The sequence below is a fragment of the Symphalangus syndactylus genome, chromosome 5 (assembly GCF_028878055.3).
Source record: "Symphalangus syndactylus isolate Jambi chromosome 5, NHGRI_mSymSyn1-v2.1_pri, whole genome shotgun sequence".
Classification (NCBI taxonomy): domain Eukaryota; kingdom Metazoa; phylum Chordata; class Mammalia; order Primates; family Hylobatidae; genus Symphalangus; species Symphalangus syndactylus.
The window spans coordinates 44,232,501-44,253,687 of record NC_072427.2 but is presented as its reverse complement, the minus strand read 5'-3'; the positions used below and the strand labels follow the sequence as shown (position 1 = coordinate 44,253,687).

At 34.7% G+C, this 21,187-nt stretch overlaps 1 protein-coding gene across 6 annotated transcripts in view; it reads right to left on the bottom strand.

Annotated features, from left to right (window-relative positions):
* The window catches only part of VPS13C (vacuolar protein sorting 13 homolog C), a 194,336-nt gene that overhangs the window by 112,296 nt on the left and 60,853 nt on the right, over positions 1-21,187 (bottom strand). For all 6 annotated transcript variants that reach the window (XM_055278275.2, XM_055278276.2, XM_055278278.2 and 3 more), the window contains 10 exons: positions 15,482-15,624; positions 14,445-14,637; positions 13,083-13,197; positions 11,970-12,106; positions 9,275-9,398; positions 7,731-7,848; positions 4,985-5,114; positions 4,234-4,312; positions 3,404-3,543; positions 115-268 (listed from right to left, as the gene is read on the bottom strand). In XM_055278275.2, coding sequence (XP_055134250.2) covers positions 115-268; positions 3,404-3,543; positions 4,234-4,312; positions 4,985-5,114; positions 7,731-7,848; positions 9,275-9,398; positions 11,970-12,106; positions 13,083-13,197; positions 14,445-14,637; positions 15,482-15,624 — 1,333 coding nt within the window. The remainder of the gene's footprint in view (positions 1-114; positions 269-3,403; positions 3,544-4,233; positions 4,313-4,984; positions 5,115-7,730; positions 7,849-9,274; positions 9,399-11,969; positions 12,107-13,082; positions 13,198-14,444; positions 14,638-15,481; positions 15,625-21,187) is intronic.

Below are 21,187 nucleotides of genomic sequence, written 5' to 3'. Positions count from 1 at the left end.
GCTTAGAACAGTGCAGCTATTATTTATTATAAATACAATATAAATGAAAGTGTTTCAGATACTCAAAAGTGCTATCTTTATTATAGGCTATTAATTCTATTTTATGGCCATTACCTTCAATTTCATGATAATCCAAGCTGATTTTCTTTAAATAAGATACCGCAGTTAAGTCAAATGTTCTCATTGTAGCCTCTGTTCCTAACTGAGTAACATTAAATACTAGAATTGTATCTTCTTCTTTCTGCTGTTTAGTAAATTCCAAAATCACCTAAAAGAGTTAGAGTCAATGAAAAGTTGATAAGAAGTCTGAATCATACTTAAAATAATGAAAACAAAATCTTTCACCATGAGAATAGTAACTTTGCTCATATCCTTCTGCCACCATAGCTATTTAATATAATTGGAAATTACAAAACTTAAATTCTATTGTTGAGAATATAAGTACATTTATAAAAAAATCATGACAGAATTTAACTTCATTGTTTACTTTTTCTAATTTAGTAAAATAGGAATGTATAGATTCTTCCTGAATATGATTTTCTTAAACCTGTGTTTCAAAGCAAAAATCACGTTTAGTAATTTTTTTTAAAGCATCCCCATTAAAGTAGAAAGTAAGAGAAGATGTTCACTATCATACTACTATTTAAGTTAACTCTGGAAATTATAGCCTGTATATTTAGCCAATAAAAAAAAAGTGGTAATTTTTAAAAGATGCAAGTGCTTTTGACATTCTAATCAAAAGGTGTAGATCTTTGTCTCCACCCTTTGAATACGGGCAGGCTTGTGAATGCTTAAATCAACAGAGTAGAAAGGAACTGATACTATAAGGACTTCTGGTGTCAAAAAAGACCATGAAACCCCCACCTGGGAACACTCATACTGGGGGAAGCCAGCCACCACGTAAAAAGTTCAACTACTCAGACTACCATGGCTTTTACCACGCTGAGAGGCCGTAAGTAGGTGTTTCAGTCAACAGTCCCAGCTGAGCTCCCAGCCAATAGCCAGTATCAACTGCAAGCCTCACAAGTGAGCCACATGGACATCCAGCTTGAGGCTTCAGATGACTGCAGCCCCAGTCAACATCAGAATGTAACCAAATGAAAGACTATACACAAAATTACCCAGTTGAACCCTTCCAAAATTCCTAACCCACAAACCTGTAAGCAAAATAAAATAGTTGCTTTAAGCTATTTAACTTGATAGGCAGCAATAATAACCAGAATACTGAAAAAAGGCAAAAAATAATATTATTAGCAGATGTTATAATTACATACTTAGATAACACTTTAAAAATACTTAAAGAAGAGGCCAAGTGCAGTGGCTCACGCCTGTAATCCCAGCACTTTGGGAGGCCAAGGCAGGTGGATCACTTGAGCCCGAGAGTTCAAGACCAGCCTGGGCAACATAGTGAAACCGCATCTCCACAAAAAATACAAAACAGTAGCTGGGTGTGGTGCTATGTGCCTGTAATCCCAGCCTCTTGGGAGGCTGAGGTATTCTGTTATAGTAACAGAAAACAAATTAAGACATTCTTTATCACCATGAAGTTTACATTCTAGGGAAAGTTGGAGAAAATGAAGGTTGCTATCTTGTCTTGGGTGGTCAGATCTTTCCAATAAGATGACAATTGAACAAATACCTGAAGTAAGTTAAAAAAAAAAAAAAAAAAAAATCAAGCCACGCAGGAAAAGAGTGTTCCAGGCAGAGGAAATAGCAAGCACAAAGAATGTGCTTTGGTATACAGAAGGAAAACATAAGACAAGTGTAAGCTCCATGCGGCAAGAACTTTACTCACTGCTATTTTCCAGTATCTAAAATAATGTCTGGTAATAATGGCACATGATCAATACCTATTGAAGGGATAAATGGAATATGGCTGAAGCAGAGTGAGCAAGGCAGGAAAGAACTGGCCAGTCATATGAGGTGTTACAAATGTAAGGCCTTTTAGGCCATGGGAAGGACTTAGTCCTTTACTTTTAGTGACATTTGAAGTCAGTGGAGGATATTGAGTAGAGTAGTAACATGATCTGACATTCCCTTTTATTTTTATTTTACTTTATTTTATTTTAGAGACAAAGTCTTGCTCTGTCACCCAGGCTGGAGTGTAGTGGTGCAGTCTCGGCTCACTGCAACCTTTACCTCCCAGGTTCAAGCAATTCTCCTGCCTCAGCCTCCGGAGCAGCTGGGATTACAGGTTCCCACCACCACGCCTGGCTGATTTTGTATTTTTAGTAGAGATGGGGTTTCACCATGTTGCCCAGGCTGGTCTTGAACTCCTGACCTCAGATGATCCACCCACCTTGGGCTCCCAAAGTGCTGGGATTACAGGCGTGAGCCGCCACACCCGGCCTGACATTCACTTTTAAAGGATCAATCTGGCAAATGACAGAACAGAGTACCTGATGGAAGCAAAGACAGTTAAGAGGCTATTGCAAAATAATCCAGGCAAGAAGATTACAGTGACTTGGACAGTACAGTAGCAGCAGAAAGGAGGAGCAAACATCTGAATGCATTTTGAAGTTAGGGTCATGGGATTTAATGATATTTTGGATGTAGTATGGAGAAAGAGAGAAGTTGAAGAAGGCTAACAGTAAAGAACATACCTTTCTCTAAACAAATACCAATAATACTTAGGTTTGTACACACAGCTAAAACGTAGTATTTCTAACATTATATTTTAGGACATGCTCTCACTTTGGCATATGAAACAGTCAATAAGGAACACCTCCATTTTCTATCCTTTTTGTTTTATTATCAAAGCAAGACAAATTTTTTATAGAAATCTGGAATACATGGAAAAGCAAGGAGGCATATATAAAAACCTGTAATCTCACCACCCAGAGATGAACACTGTCTGTCATTTACCAAAGAAAACATATAAATGTAACTTCAAATGGAATCATAATATCCTTGGTATTATAATCTTTTTGTTTTCCCAAATAATGACATACCATGAACATCTCTCCATGTTTCCTTTTACCACATGACTTTTAAAGGCTGTAAACGTATGTTGGAAATTTAGGTTGTTTACATTTTTCCAAATCATAAACATGATAATGAGCAATATTATTTAGCTTAAAAGTGAAACGTTTAAAAAATTAAAGTAGGCATGTCATAAAAATTTTCTGCAGAAAAGTCCTAATTAAAAGTCTAAGCTCTTCCAGAATAAATTAGATATGCCACAGATCATTCTTACATCAGTTTTTTTAAAAACATTTCATTTTTAAAAATCTTTGTGTGTGTGAGAGAGAGTGTGTGTGAGAGTGTGTATGTGCATGTGTGTTGGGCAGCAGGAAAGAGAGTATCACATTTTTTATATACTTGACATGGGGGTCTAGCTTGAGGATAGCTTACAAGATAGTGACAGCCAGAAACATCTATTTATAGACAAAAAAGCACATACTTCTTTAATTTCAAACTTGAGTAGAAGATTGATGAGCTCCTCATTTGGGACCTCTGCAGCTTTTTTAAGTTCTGATCCTTTCATACTTTTACCAGTCTGTGGTTCTCCATCTTCAGCATCAAAATACTCATCATCAGACTCTAAAGGAAAAAGACATTTATTTGATCTAAGACAATGTACATTGAAAACTGCACGAAACACTCAAATCTAAATCTCTAAAAAGTGAAATTCATTTATTAGATATAATCTTCATGTTCAGCATCAGAATAGCTGCCTTTTTTAAACTTCCACCAAGTGACTCAACCTGACATGTAATAATCATATTTGAAATCAAATAGCACTATGTTCTTTTCTTCAATGGTTCTGTTTTTCCCTATAGTTCATTCACTCAATATTCAACAAAATATTCATTGGGCATTATCTACCACGTATCAGGCTGTGCCAGCTACTAAGGATACCAGAATGACCAGGATAGACATGGTCCTGTCCTGATGAAGCTTACATTCTAGTTCAAAATTAAAACAGCTCAATTAGGTCAAAGCTAGAGAAAAGCTCATGTAGAGATTGGGGCCAAAAAAAGTAGTTTATTTAGAATCTTAAGTAAGCATTGTCAACTACAAAAAAAAATCCCTTCATTTGTCCAACGAAGACAGAAACTTGGGCTTAAAGGGGATAAGAGACTCAAAGTCACACTAATGTAGCACAACTAGAACTAAAACCAGTAAATTACTACAGCACTTTCAGATTGCCCATATTTTCTGAAAATGTTATCTCTGTATAACAATGTATAGGCTTAATTTAATAGAGAAAGAGTATTTTACTTTCCTTACCTGATTCCACAGCATCTAGCAACAGTGAAGTACCAAGTAGACCTTTTGTCCCACCTGAAATAATAGGAATTGAGGAGACCTAGCAAAGAATACAAAAAGTTTTCTTAAAAAGGATGACTTAGCAGGATTAAATGCCATAAATGAGAGGAAGACTAAAAAGTAATAGAGGATAAAGAGATATGGAAAGACACATACACACAATATAACACAATATACAAATCTTCCAACAAGATATATTGTGTAATCAACTAATAATTGGCTAGAATTTACAAATTATTAAGTCTACCACCCACATCTACAAGGACAAAACTAAGTGTAGCTCTAGTAAGTTAGTCTATTATTACTGTATATAATTTACATTCTGTCTATTACAATATTAAAGTACATCTTTTTTATAGGTCCTTGGCACATGGTATCACCATGAGCTGGCTTTATCAAATTTCATTTCAAAGTAGAAATCCAACATTTCTACAGTATAAAGATCAATTCCAATTAAAGTGACCTAGAACTTCTAAGTCTAACATATAAGAAAATTTTATACCAATTGTTTTACTTGCAAGATTCTAAAGAAGATTTTTGATAGTTTTTTTCCCCTCTAGCTTTGTTTAAAACACATGTCATAAATTTGAAAGACATTTTACTTTCATTTCTGTACTTTTGGTCCTTTCACTTATAAACCTTGCCCTGAAACTGACTTTTCATCACTGCTCTAAAACAATAAAAATAGGGTTATACATTTTATTGTATCTACCTGTCTCTCTGGAGACTGGGCTGATGATTTCTGTGGCAAAGATATACTGTTCATCAAATATAGCACATCTTTCATCTTCTGGTCAGAAATTCTCACATGCATCAGAGGAAGTCCTCCTGACACTTTAAATCTAAAAATACAATTCAGTAGTTTTAAGTCAGCATCTCTATATTACAAACGAGGGAAAGAATTGCATTAATGTAATTAGATTAAAACATGCCTAAACTTTTGACATGTTTTAATCTAATTACATTAATGCCTAATTTAGACAACATTGTCAGGAAATGGGAAGTTCTATGTTAGCTAAGTTTTCAGATAATTTCAACATATCCCTCTTAAGTAGCCAAACCTCTTTAACTTAACTAATTTTTATGAAAATCTTTCCAAACACAATTCTCTACCTTTCAAAACCAAAACACTACTTCCTGGTATCAAAGATTCTTATTATAAACATCAAAGAGTATTTAACCTTGTTACTCTCTATCCCATTGCCTTGCTTTATTTCTTTCTATATATAGCACTTGGCAGCACCTGACATATCACATTTATATTTGTTTATTTTCTGTCTCCTCTGATTGAAATGTCAGCTCCATGAGGACATCTGTTTTACTCACTACTAATCACCATTGTGCTTTTATCAGTTGCTTACTTTTTGGCAGGTGCTTCTATTCCGTTTCCCTACTCAATGTAATTGCCTCAGGTTTGTCTCAATAGCCTTGTGGCAGCTATGTGCTGGTCATAAAGCTCTTTCTGGTTGTTGTTGTTTATCTTTGGCTTCCTGACTAAGCTGTTAACAGCTCAAGTTGACAGATGCCTAATTGCTGGACGCCACACTGGGGTACAGTAAAGCACTATAGAGAGGGAAATATAAAGCACTAAATGCCTATATTGGAAAAAAACTAAGGTCTCAAATCAGTGACCACAGCTTGTACCTTAAGAAACAAGGACTGAAAAGCAAATGAAATCCAAAGTAAGCAAAAGAAAGAAATAATAAATATCAGAGAGGAAATCAGGAAAAAAAAGAATCAAAAGACAGAAGATAATGGAAACCAATAGCTGGGTCTCTCAGAAGCTCAACAAAATGGATAAACCTCTGATCACAGTGATGAGGAGAAAAACAGAAAAGGCACAAATTACTAACATCAGGACTAAAAGAAATAACATCACTACAGATTCTTCGTGTATTAAATAGGTAAGAGGAAAGCATTATGAACAGTTTTATGCCAATACATTCAACAACTAAGATGGACAAATTCCTTAAAATACACAAACTCAAAACACTTGGAACATACAGATCATTCAAAAGAATAGATAATCTAGCCCTAATATCTATGAAAAAACATGAATTTGTAGTTAAATACCTCTCAAAATGAAAACTCCAGGACCAGATGACTTTACTGGTGAATTCTACCTAGCATTTTAGGAAGAAATAATACTAGTTCTACACAATATCTTCCAGAAAACTCAATGCATGAGGCCAACATTATCCTGATACCAAAACAAGAAAAGCACAGACCAATATCCCTCATTAACACAAATATAAAACTTTGTAACAAAATTTTGGCAAAACAAGTCCAAAAATATTTTAAAAGAATAATACATATGGGTTGAGTATCCCTTATCAGAAATGGGGCAAGAAGCAATTAAGATTTTGGAATATTTGCATTACATAATGAGATATCCGGCAGATAGGACCCAAATCTAAACATGAAATTGATTTATGTTTCATTCATACCTTGTACACATAGTTTGAAGGTAATTTTATACAAAATTTTTAATAATTTTGTGCAAGAAATGAAGCTTGTAATAAGAACTTATGTGCAGAATTTTCCACATGTGACATCATGTTGACTCTCAAAAAGTTTCAAATTTTGGAGCATTTCAAATTTTTGGTCTTTGGATTAGGGATATTCATCATTACCAAGTGAGGTTAATCGGTAATGAAAAGTTGGTTTAACATCCACCTGATAAAGGGTATCAATGAACGACTGATACATACAACATGAATGAATCTCAAATTAATCATGTTGAATTAAAGATGTTAAACAAAAAAGTTAAAAGTCTAAGATTCTATTTATGTAAAATTCTAGAAAATTCTAACAAATCGATAGTGTCAGAAAGCAGACCAATGTTGTCCAGGGACTGGGGGAAGAGAAATTTAAGTAGGGAAGGAAAAAAGGAATACAAAGGGGGAACAAGGACACTTTTGGAGGTGGTGTGTTCGTTATCTTAACCGTGATGATGGTTTCATGGCTATATAGCTAAGGCCATATTTATCAAACTGTAAACTTTAAATGGATGCAGCTTATTGAACACCAATTATATTTCAATACAGCTGTTTTTTAAAAACCATATAAACATTTCATAACTGTCTACTTAAATTCAAAATTAACTTTCTATTTTTATGTCCTTTGATTTTTCTCAGGATTATATGGGATTTCATTATCAAAAGAGCCTCTAATGTTTTCGAAGATTTTATTTTGTTGATATTAAGCATTGGATTTGATTCATTCAAAAACATGAACTATCAACTTTTACAGAATGTAAAAGTCCAAATATTTCTGAAATAAGAGTTGATGTATAATTCAAATATACATTTTCTTAAAAATATATTTCTGCTGCAAAATGGAATAATCATTTTTTCTGTCTCCCACAGAAATCTATCTTTGCTTCCTTAAATTCTAGCAACTGATGCAGACATATTTCACCTGTTGATTTTCTAATATAAAAGAAGTTCATACATTACCTGGCCATTCTAATGTCTTTTTCTACCATGGCCTTGGCCAACTCAACGTGAATATCCATGGGTTGCAATATATGCATAGTTGATGGATGCTGAAATCGACACTTTTTCCAGTTTTCCTCTTTAAAAAATAATTTAAGATATTATTTATTATTTTTACAAACAGCTGTGGAACATGGATATTATTTTTAATGAATATTATTTTAAATTGTCATTCTATGGAAAATCACTATAAATTAATCCAGAGTCAATGATTACCAATTTTTACTTCTTTCAGTGTATCAGTTAAATAACCTATGCTTTTTAAATACAGACTGACAGGATCAAAGACTGTGATATAAAATAATTCATTTGGAGAATGTTTACATAACATCTTGCATTTCAAAGTAAACGGGAAAAACAAAGCCCAGGATCTATTACCTCAATTCCAGAATTAGTGACCAAGGTTGAAAATTACAGTGAAAAGAGGAGGAAAAACAAGAAAAAAGAAAAAGAACTAGGGGGTTCCTAAGTACAATATTTACACCCAGCTTAGCACACAATTCCAAAGCAAAGCAGAGTTTTATCAAACAAAATTTCATGACCAAAAAAGTATAATAATCACTTTTCTTCAAATAAGAAGGTCCCAAAATCAGATTTTCCAATAACTAATAGAGTCCTATGCAGATCTTTATTGATGACAATGACTGAAAATCTTTTATCACTTATAATCCAATTATTCTTAAGTAAATACAAAAGAAAAGGCAGTTTTAATGGTCTGTGTAAATACTCCAAGGAATTAACAGGCTCTTAATATATGAAAAGTAAGCAGAGCACTATGAATTTACATTTTAATAAATCTCAACATTCCTACTAGAGTATAAACTCTGCACATAGAGACTATAACTGCCCTTTCCTCTAATGACCTACCACAACATGACACTATGATCAAGGATAATTAATAAATATGTATTGCTTCTAGAAACTAAACAAGTCTTAAAAAAAAACACAAAAATATTTACGTAAGCATAGAAAACACCAAAGCTTTTGGAAAATAATTAAGTTAATTATCTTTAATATATTAAGACTATATCTACTATTTTGTAGATATATATTTCTCAGATATCTACAAAAGTAGACAGCATAATACTAGTAACACTATTGAAATAAAGACTAGGCTAATATAGTATAATATTTAACAATGAAGGCAGCAAGGAAAATAATATTGAGTCATCCCAAAAGCGGTAAGACAGAAAAACATGAATCAACTGCAACTTCCATTTTGTGTTCTAAGCAGTTTTATAGTCACATTACAAAAACACAGGCTATGAATAGACTTAGATTGAAATGGTGCTAGGTATCTTAAGATGACTAGGCAAATTTCCATTTCTATTTATAAATGTTGCGGTAATTTACAGATAGTGTCCTACATGGTTTATTTAAGCGGCCAAAAGAATATGTGTGCAAAACAGTTGTCGGGGTTGATATACAGGCACACATATATACACATATATTACACAAACTACCCAACATAATCCCAAGATCCTAAAAGCTGAATAACGGTTTACCTGCTCTTGCAAAAAGTAGTTGTACATTTTTTATTTCAACATCAAACTTGTCATATGCCTTATCCATTATTTCTTCCAGAGATGAATTAGTAGTCTTCTGTAAACCTTGATCTTTACTGTTGAGCTAAAATGAAGGACAAATTTCAATTGTTTTTCCAAAACAGAAAAGCACATACATCAACATACTTTGGTTAGGTTTCAGTCTTGCACTTAGTTAGTTAAAACCTAACAAATTGAAAATATTGCTCTTAATGAATAAACATTTTAATTTTCAGATAATTATTTGTAAACAATATAATATTTCAGCATACATCTCTATTAAAATTGAGAAATAGGTGTTCAGCACATTTTCATGTTTGAGCTGTCTGTCTCGAATAACTTGTCTAGATGTACAACTCCTTCTCTTCCTGGCTCTCAGGAATTATTGCCACTTAGAGTCCAGCTCCCCTGACCCCCACCCTACACCCTTCACCATTAGATAGCAGCGTTTTGTTCCTTCTCCACACTATAACACAGGAATAAAATTAGGCCACTATAATTCAGCTCCAATTTGTACTGCCTTTTCCCCCTTCCCAGTGGAAGTAAGGATCAATTCAGGAGTATACAAGGGATCTTCAAAAAGTACATGGAAAATGCCCATTATGAAAAAACTGCATGAATTTCAAAACTGTTTTGTACCAAAAGAAACTTGTACTAATTTTTTATAACATGACTGAACAGGATCTAGTTTGAGTCACTAAGAAGATTAAGGCTTCAGTTTGAAAAGGGCCCCCCCATAATAGCAACATGAATTCTGCTAAAATTGAGGCAAAAACAAATACCAAATTTATGCTGAAGCTTGGGTGAAAGAATGGTGAAATCAGTAATGCTTTATGAAAAATGTATGGGAACAGTGCCCCAAAGAAATTAGCAGTTTACAAATAGATAACTAATTTTAAGAAGGGTCAAGACAATTTTGAAGATGAAGCCCACAGTGGCAGACCATGCACATCAATCTGCGAAGAAAAACTTAATCTTGTTCATTCACTAATTGAAGAGGACCGATGATTAACAGCAGAAACAATAGTCAACACCAGAGACATTTCAACTGATTCCGCTTACACAATTCTGACTGAAAAATTAAAGCTGAGCAAACTTTTTAATCAACAGGAGCCAAAACCAGTGTGCTCAAATCAGCTACAGACAAGGGTAGAGCTTTCAATGGAAATTTTAAAAACAAGTGTGGGATCAAGATCCAGAAGCATTTCTTCAAAGAATTATAATAAGAGATGAAATATGGGCTGGGTGAGGTGGCTCACATCTGTAATCCCAGCACTTTGGGAGGCCAAGGTGAGCAGATCACTTGAGGTTAGGAGTTCGAGACCAGCCAGGCCAACATTGAAACCCCGTCTCTACAAAAAATACAAAAATTAGCCAGGTGTGGGGGTGCGTGCCTGTAATCCCAGCTACTTGTGAAGCTGAGGCAGGAGAATCACTTGAACCCAGGAGGCAAAGGTTGCAGTGAGCAGAGATTGCGCCACTGCACTCCAGCCTGGACGACAGAGCAAGACTCCATCTCAAAAAAAAAAAAAAAAAGAGATGAAACATGGCTTTACCAGTACGATCTTAAGGACAAATCACAAGTAAAACAATGGTTACCATAACGCAAAAGTGACCCAGTCAAAGCAAAAGTGGACTAGTCAAGAGCAAAGATCATGGCAACAGTTTTTGGGGATGCTCCAGGCATTCTGCCTGTTGACTTTCTGGAGGCCCAAAGAACGAGAGCATCCGCTTATTACGAGAGTGTTTTGAGAAAGTCAGCCAAAGTTTTAGCAGAAAAACACGCAGGAAAACTTCACCAGAGAGTCCTTCTTCACCACGACAATGCTCCTTCTGCTCATTCCTCTCATCAAATGAGGGCAGTTTTGTAAAATTTCCTATGAGAAATCATTAGGCGCCCAACTTACAGTCCTAATTTGGCTCCTTCTAACTTTTTTTGGTTTCCTAATCTTAAAAAAAAAAAAATCTATAAACTACCTATTTTTCTTCAGTCAGTAATGTAGAAAAGACTACAATTACATGATTAAATTCCCAGGACCCTCAATCCTTGAGGGATGGACTAAACAGCTGGTATCATCACTTACAAAAGTGTCTTGAACTTGATGGATCTTAAATTGAGAAACAAAGTTTATGTTTTTTTATTTTTATCTTTTAATTCCATTTTTCCACAAACTTCAAAGTCCCCTCATATATTTGAAATTGTCACCTTTTACTGGAGGCTTGGATTTCTACGAGATTCAAAATCCAAAATCCAAAAGTTCTCTTGCTCTACTTAGTTACTGACAGTGGTTTAACAAATATATATTCATATATGTACAATTTCCTATTGTCAAAATATATAAGCAACAAATAACACCATATAATTAAGCCCTGGAAACTATGAAAACTATGAATGCTTCTTTCTAATTAGGAAAAGGCAGATGTAATCCAGTCCTTACTGTCAAATCACCCTACCACTACAGAAAATTTGGAGGTTTTTTTGTTTTAATAGTCATAAAACATATATAAAATACTCCAAGCTAGACTTGAAACACAGGCTAAAAAATAAGTCTACATTTAGTTTAGTGAACTCTGAAGAAAAAAACAGCAAACTGTTGGAGAGTTAGCTAGCAAGCAGGTCAAAGATGGGCAGACAAAAAAATGCATATATACCTACCTGAAATGTACCAAAATCTAAAATCAGAAGATCTGACTTTTCATGGTGGAAACCTGTCTGTGGAACTACTAGATAAGAAGGCTTCAGATTTATCCTTAAATCAAGGACTTTTCGAGTTTCAATAATATGGGTAAGTCCTAAAGACATAAGAAATAATGACAGATTAGATGGTCAAGTTGAAATATGTAATCATATTATTAACAACTAGAATAAGAGTTTTACTTGAAAAGTATTACAGGTCGGGCATGGTGGCTCACGCCTGTCATCCCAGCACTTTGGGAGGCTGAGACAGGCGGATCACGAGGTCAGGAGATCGAGACCATCCTAGCTAACACAGTGAAACCCCGTTTCTACTAAAAACACACAAAAAAATTAGCCGGGCGTGGTGGCAGGCGCCTGTAGTCCCAGCTACTTGAGAGGCTGAGGCAAGAGAATGGCGTGAACCCAGGAGGCGGAGCTTGCAGTGAGCTGAGATTGCGCCACTGCACTCCAGCCTGGGCAACAGAGCAAGACTCCATCTCAAAAAATAAAATAAAATAAAATAAAAAATAAAAAAAAGTATTACAAAGGAGTATTACTTTTTCTCACAAATTAGATTCTCAATTCAGCATGTAAGGTGAAAACTGCATATAGTCAGCGGTAAACAATCTTATTATAGCACAGTATAGTAAACCCAACATAGCTAGTATTTTATGTAGGGATAGAAGAATTTATTATTTCCTTGGTTAAGGAACTGGATAAAATAGTTGGCTTGAGTTTAGAGGTCATGCTATACAAAAGTAAGTATCTTTCAAACTATATTCACACACAGTGTGATTAACAGTTTCTTAAGAACTGAGATGGAGGGTTGTTTTCCATCTCAAGCTCATTCTGAAGCACGAGTTCTTAACTGTAACGGCAGGAAGAATCATCTGTGCCCCATATTATGCTCTTTCTCACCCAGTCTAGCAGGTATATTTGATTTTGAGAAAGCCACGTCCACTCTATACTGTAATACAGCCTGAGTTTAAAATAAAGAAAAAAAGCAACATATTTTGAATACAATGTTTACATTAGAGTAGGCAAAATTTTTAAAGCTTAGCTGATGCTTATGTAGACACTCAATTTCTTTACCTGTAGCTGTTCTCTCCTTAATTTCCTCCAGCTTCATCAATGTTGCTGATGTTATTTGCTCAAGATCCAATCCCTTATTTGATTGAAAGAATTCAACCACTGCATTGACAGTTTTCTATAAGAAAATTTTTTTAACATAACCAAGTTACACATAGTTCTTTCCATATTGTAAACTTCAAAGTTTCACCTCAATTCTAAACAGCTGTAGCTTTGAACTGTAGAATTCCTAAGATATTCTGTCCTACTACATCTCCCTTTGGAGTAAAAGAGAACCTGGAGAAAGGAAGAGCCTAAGCAAGTTTACTGGAGAGGCAACAAATGTGCACATATCATTAAGGTGTAAAGTATATTCTACAGCGTCATATGAATGTAGCAGCAGACATTACTTCTAGTTTTAGCCTCCAATTAGTCAGAAGATGAAACTCTACTTCTCTACACTGTAATTAGATTCTCTTGCACTTTGAAGTTTAGAAAATTAAGAGGAAGAAAGCCATTCAGCTCTTACCTACATGCCAAATTTAAACTTTTAAAAAATCAGAGATTTTCCAAGATGAAAACAGTTCTGGAGACTGGTTGTTCAACAATGTGAATGTACTTAACACTACTGAACTGCAAACTTAAAAACAGTTAGGATGTTAAATTGAGTTATGTGTATTTACCACAATTAAAATTTTTTAATTATAAAATATAAGGAGTTCTGCAGTCTTTATATACTGTCCCCCCACCTACACACACACACACACACTTTATTTAGCTTCCAATCGTAAAGTAAAATTACATCAGGGATCTCAACAAGGTGGGGCAAACCTACAAGTGATGCAATGAGTAGTGAACCATATTCATACTGATGACTAACTTGAGATGATGGATAAGATAGCATGAATAAAAGGTAAAGTCATAGATACAGAACCTGAGCCAGCACTTCCAATAACATCTAAACATCAATGCTTTTTTCCCATGTGAACAATATTTAAAATTCTTTTAATCACTCCTAAAGCTCTTTGAATTTGTTCCAAACACTGAAAGAAAAGAGAAAATACACAAAAAAGAACTGGAGTAGGAAGTAAACGTGTAACAATTTGGGAGTAGTTGGCAAATAAACAAGAATTTTTAAAAGTATATTAGATTTTTTTAAATTTAACATAAGCGTAGATAAATACAACTTGGAGTAGGGAAAAATGTACTGCATATGAAAAAAATCAAAATTAGCTGCTGAACATATACTGCTTTTGAAACAAGAAAAACCTATTAGGAAACTTACTTATTAAGTAAATAAATGTTAAATATGAAAGAGGAGAAATAAGAAAACTGTACATCAGAAGTATAAGACAATTTAAATAGTTACTTTCTCCTTGCACTTACAGCATCATAGATGACCTCCACAGGCTGGGACTGAACAATGAGAGTCTGGTCAGCAGAACTATCCTCCGGATTGGTTTCAAATTTAATTTTAAGCAAGGATGATGTAGTGTCACCAATTGAAGCCACAAGTGATGGTACAATATCCTGCTGTCTCAAACCTGTTATATACCAGTGTTCTAATTTCGCTTCTACCCTATAATCCAATGAAGAACAAGGAAAGATACAGATAAGGTCTTTTGTAATCTAATGGGCTAAAATACAAATTTCCCTTTAAAAACTTATTTGAGAACCAGGACCATCCACGCACATTATCCAGAGCTAAAGCTCAACCTCCTTAGCTAGGCATTCAATTGCTCACGCACAATCTGGTTTGCTGCTCTTGTTGTTTTAATTAACTCCTTTCATCTACGTGAAAAACTCACTTTAGCCAACTTTAGAATACTGTAAAAGTTCTGGTCACTGTTGTATGAATAAAAGATCACACGACATGGATGAACTCCTCTCCCTATTTCTATGCCACCCTTAACACCCTCTTACTCCATTCCAGCTTCTCCTAGTCATTTCCATTCAGCTAACCTAGGCCTTCTCCTAGCTCAGTTATTCTCTTCCACAACTAAGCTCATGTAGCATTAACTATGAGGCATTTAATTTTGCAATACCTTCTTACCCTAGAGCTGTCTAATGTTATATAGTTCTTGAATTATTAATTTTTTGTATATCTTTTATCAGCTATAGCATACATTTCTTGAAAACAAAAACTTACTGTACTTGTCCACAGCTTTTACAGTATTGAGGCTATAAATTAAATACTATCCAATAAATATTCACAAAGGAAAGGAGGGAGGGCAGAACAAGTGATGAAGTACCCATACAGCTCCGTAACAAAACAAAAGCAAATATAAAAAGGCTATCTTGACATATACAAGGAAAAGAAATTAAAGAGCTGGCACTAATCATTTTTAAACCTGAATAACACACATTTTTTGCCTAAAACTATAACTAAAAATAAAAATTGAAATAAGTTTTTAAAAACTTACTTAAGTGCTTGTGCTCCTGGTCGCTGAGATACTTGAGTGCCCAGGCCAATTATCTGAATTTTTAGTATTTCTGGAATATTCTTGTTTTCTCTTATCGTAACAGAGGTGCTTACTAACTTCAGGGTCATTATATGGGCAACATACTATACAGAAAGAATGAAATTAAAATTGTTGAAGTTTAAATAATTATTACTTTCTTTAATAATTTCTTATTTAAATTTGTTGAGTTATAAAGCAACCTAACAAATAGAGCATGGTAGCTTCTGGCATCCATATGCTCACCATAAAGGAAAAATTCTTCATTAACAAATTTATTCACTATAAATTACAAAATTCAATATAAAATTGTCCACTAAAATAGGATGCTTACAAAAGATCTAGAAATTCATTTCTCTTAAGTTTTATTTTATTTTATTTTATTTTATTTTATTTTTGAGAAAGAGTCTTGCTCTATTGCCAGGCTGGAGTGCAGCGGCACAATCACGGCTCACTGCAACCTCCACCTCCTGGGTTCAAGGGATTCTCCTGCCTCAGCCTCCCAAGTAGCTGGGATCACAGGTGCCCGCCACCATGCCAAGCTAAGTTTTGTGTTTTTAGTAGAGATGGGGTTTCACCATGTTGGCCAGGCTGGTCTCGAACTCCTGACCTCAGGTGATCTGCCTACCTCGGCCTCCCAGAGTGCTAGGATTAAAGGCGTGAGCCACTGTACCCGGTCCTCTCTTAGTTTTAAAGGTTATAACAATCAAACAATTACAAAGCATTTTGTGGCATAAAGATTCAATTCAGCAGCTTTTTCTGAAACAAACTAAGTATTTCAGAATAATCCTGTGGCTGAAGGAAAGAAACCTATATAGAACATCTGCTTGATTGCTGTGCAGAGTTAATAAGACACTGAGAAAATAAATCCTGACCCCAAAATTACTGAGTCAAGATTGGAGGTAAAACAGAGAACCAGGGAGATGATCCTGGAATTTGGGGACCTGTTTCTCCTAGAAGTATTTGGAAATTTCAAACGGGACAGCCTAGAGGCTGTGAAGCTAGGCTAGCAGGGTCAAAACTGGAAACCAGGTCCCACCAAAGGGTAAAAGCACTGCTAAAACACATTCTTTTGCCTGGGACCCTAAAGGGCTGTATCATAAGAGTAAAGGTGAACTAGAAGCAGGCAGACTCCCATGATCTTCAGCACAGCATCAAATCATCTCAATACCTACAGTAACACTGATTGGTGCATGTACACACATACACACATACTCACACACACACACACACACACAGGCTCACTAGATTCATGACAAATTGGAACAAAAACCAGCAGAAACAACAGAAAATAGATTCATAGGAGCTCTAGACATCAAGTGTCTAATTTGAGACTTACTCAGACTACTAGATTTATTAGGGTCAAAGACATAAAAGATAAAACAGAGCATGTTAGCAAAGAATTTGGAAGCTATAAAAAAAGAACCAAATAGAAATTCAAGAACTGAAATATACGAAAGCCAATTAAGAATTCAATACATGAGTTTAACAGTAATATACAAAGAGCTGAAGAGAGAATTAGAGGAAACTAGCCAAAGAATAAACAGATAAAGAACTCGGAAATACCTCAGAGAAAATAAGACACACATGAAATATTATGAAAAGATCCCACTATGTACATTAGAAGTGCCAAAGGATGAAGGATAAAAGAATGATGGGAAATAAAACTGGGAAGTGAGGATTTTTTCCCAAATTGATGAAACCTCAAGATGTCCAAACAGTAAGAAGTCCAAACAGTATAAACAAAAATGAATACATATCTAGTCACATCACGGTAAAATTACTGAAAATCTAACGTAAAGAGATTTTCTTAACAATAGAAAAATGAGAGAGATGGGTGGAAATTACCATCAAAGTGATACTGTAAGACTAACAGCTGAATACACAAAAGAAAATGCAGGCCAAACAACAATGAAATTATACCTTCAAAATTCAGAAAATCATTAACAACCTAGAATTCTATACACAAAAGTATCCTTCAAGAAATAAGGAAAAATAGAGATATTTTCAGAAAGACAAAAAAAAAATTTAAAACTCGTCACCAGCAGAACTGCATTCAACAAAATAATATAATTGGCATTGTTCAGGTAGAAAGAAAATTACTGACAGATGGTCAGAGACACAGAAAGGAATTACGTGACTGGAATATTCAATATTGCTAAAATTACAATTCTCCCCATAATAATTTACAGATTCAATGTAATCTCTAACAAAAGCAGCATGTACTTTTGAAAACACTGATAAGATTATTCTAAAAGGTATATATAAGTGCAAAAGGCCTAAAATAGCCAAAACACTCTTAAAAAAGAAAAAAAAAAGAAAACCAAGTCAGAGGTCTTACTTTAAGACTTATAAAACTATAATAATCAAGTGTATCAGTCCATTCTCATGCTGCTAATAAAGACATACCTGAGACTGGGTAATTTATCAAAGAAAGACATTTAACGGACTCACAGTTCCACATGGCTGGCGAGGCCTCACAGTCATGGCAGAAGATAAGGGAAGAGCAAAGACATGTCTTACATAGCAGGCAAGAGAGCTTGTGCAGGGGAACTCCCACGTATAAAACCATCAGATCTCATGAGAATTAACTCACTATCACGACAACAGTATCGGAGAAACCACCTCCATGATTCAGTTATTGCCACTTGGTCTCTCCCTTGATGGTGGTGAGGGGCAGATTATGGGGATTACAATTCAAGATGAGATCTGGGAGAGGACACAAAAACCTAACCATACCAACATTATTAGTCATTAGGAAAATGCAAATTAAAACCACAGTCGAGGAACATATCAAATCTGCTAAAACAGCTAAAATTAAAAAGCCTGACAATATCAAATGTGGTCAAGAATATGTAGCAACTGGAACCAGTGGTAGGAATATAAAATATTACAACTTTTGGAGAAGCGTTTGCCAGTTTTTAGAAAAGTTATACCTATTTACCCTATGACCCAGCAACTCTACTCCCAGGTATTTAACTCAAGAGAAGTAAAAACATATCTCCACCAAAGACCTGTACAAGTATGTTCATAGCAGCGTTATCTGTAATAGCCAAAACTAGAAACAAAAAAATATATATCAACAGGAAATAGATAAAAAATTATGGTATATTCATACAATGAAATACTATTCAACAATGAAAAGGAACCATCTACAGACACATACTCAATATGGATGAATATCAAAAACATTATTTTGAGCAAAAGAAGATAGAAACAAAACAATGCATGAACTGGAAAAAGTAATCACGGTGACATAAGTTATAAAGCGTTTGTTTTGCAAGGCAAAAGAAGAAATATGACCAGAAAGGGTTACAAGGAACTTTTTGGAAGGATGGAAACGTTCTCTATCTTGTTTTTGTTGATCACCACATAGGTGTATTCAATTGTCCAAATTCATCAAATGAAATTTAAGATCTGTGAACTTTATTGTATGTAAATACTGCCTCAACCAAATTTTAAAGACACTTATACCAATCCAACAAAAGATGTTCAACTTCTGCAGATAAAATTATAAAACATTATTAGAGGAATGAAAAAGAGGTAAATAAATGGAGCCATGTGCTATATTTATAGGTTAAAAGACTCAGTACTATAAAGACATAAATTCTCCCCAAATTAATTTATAGAGTCAATAAAATCCCAATGAAAATCTCAAGTTTTTATAGAAACTGAACAGCTGATTCTAAAATTTATATGGAAATTTTAAGGACCAAGAATAGAAAAGGTAATCATAAAGAACACCAGAGTTTAAAAATTTCTACAACAAGGTCAAAGGACTGATTACAAAGTTACAGTAATGGCCAATGGAATAAAGACAGGCAAATGGCCAATGGAATAAAGCAGGAATTCCACAAATATAGACACTTAACTGATGATAAAGAGGTAAATGGAGAGCAGTGGCAAAGGCAACCAGTGCTGTGTCAAGGAGACAGCTATATGGACAAAAATTGAGTCTTAACCCCAACTTCACACCATACACAAAAATCAATTTTAGATAGACCATAAATCTAAATATATAAAGACAATATAAAACTTCCAGAAGCATAGTTTTATGACCTTGCAGTGAGGAAAGACTTTTAAACAGGACACCAAAAAAGCATTAGCCATAAAGGAAAAGATTAATAAAGAAAACAAATATTAAAAATAAGAAGTCTAGCCATCAAAAGATATTATTAATGAATGAAAATGGGGATGGGAGTGGTGGCTCACGCCTGTAATCCCAGCACTTTGGGAGGCCAAGGCAAGCAGGTCGCTTGAGCTCAGGAGTTTGAGACCAGCCTGGGCAATCTGGCAAAACCCAGTCTCTACAAAAAAAAAAAATAATAATAATACAAAAAATTAGCTGGGCATGGTGGCACATGCCTGTAATTCCAGGTCCTCAGGTGGCTGAGGCAGAAGACTCACTTGAACCCAGGAGGCAGAGGTTGCAGTAAGCCAAGATCGTGCCACTGCACTCCAGCCTGGGAGAGTAAGACCCTGTCTCAAAAGAAAAAAAAAAACAGAGAATGAAAATGTACTTTACATTGTGGGCAGACAGACTTGCAACACAACTAAAAATGAAACGCCAAGCCATGTTGTTGGGGAAGATATTAACATCTAACTAGCAAAGGCCTCATATCCAGAATATATAAAGAATTCCTACAAACCAATAAGAAAAAAAGACAACCTAATAATGAAGAAGAGACTCAAAACCCACTTTCACAAAATAGCATATCTAAAGACCAAAGACCAATAAATACATAAAAAGTGCAAAACCTCTTTAGTCATCCAGGAAATGCAAATTAAAACCATAATATTACAATTACTTTTGCACCAACCTAATACTATTACTATTCATCCCCATTTAGAATGGCTAAAATTTAAAAGATTGATAATGCCAAGTGCTGGTGAAGATGTGAAACAATAATTATCCTCGCATACTGCTAGCGGAAGTGTTTTCCACATTGCAAAACTATTTAATATGCTCATATCCAATGACTCAGCAATTCCACTCCTCAGTAAATGTTATCTTACACATCCACACTAAAAGACACAAGTTCAGAGCAGCATTATTCATGATAAACAAGAAACAACCCAAGTGTTCATCAACAAAAGTACAAATAAATAAGATGTGGTATTTTCAAATAACTGAATCCTGTACAGCAATGAAAGTTAGTAAAATACATCTACTGCAACAACAGGGATGAATCTCACAAGAACCAAACTAGAAACAGAAAATATATATTTTATGAGGACATTTATAGAAAGATAAAAATATGCAAAACAAAATAATAGTGTTGGTAGTAAAAAACAAAAAGAAATAAAAGATATGATTACCATAAAAATCAGGGTAACGGCTACCTTTGGAGAAGCAATGATGGGGGACATAGGGACTTCTAAGGTGACAGCAATATTCTAAATCTTGACCTTGATAATAATTGCACACCTGTTCCCTTTTTAGTCAATTAAATAGGCAGTACATTTTGGTTTTGCTTACTCTTTTATATATGTTATGCTTCACAAGTTGAAAAAAATTTAAGATAAAATTTTTTTAAGATTCAATTTGGCACTATAATAAGTACTTCTGTCAGGTTATTCTTACGTTCACTAAAACTACTTAAATCTAAAGTTGGAGGCTGGGCGCGGTGGCTCACCCGTGTAATCCCAGCACTTTGGGAGGCCGAGGAA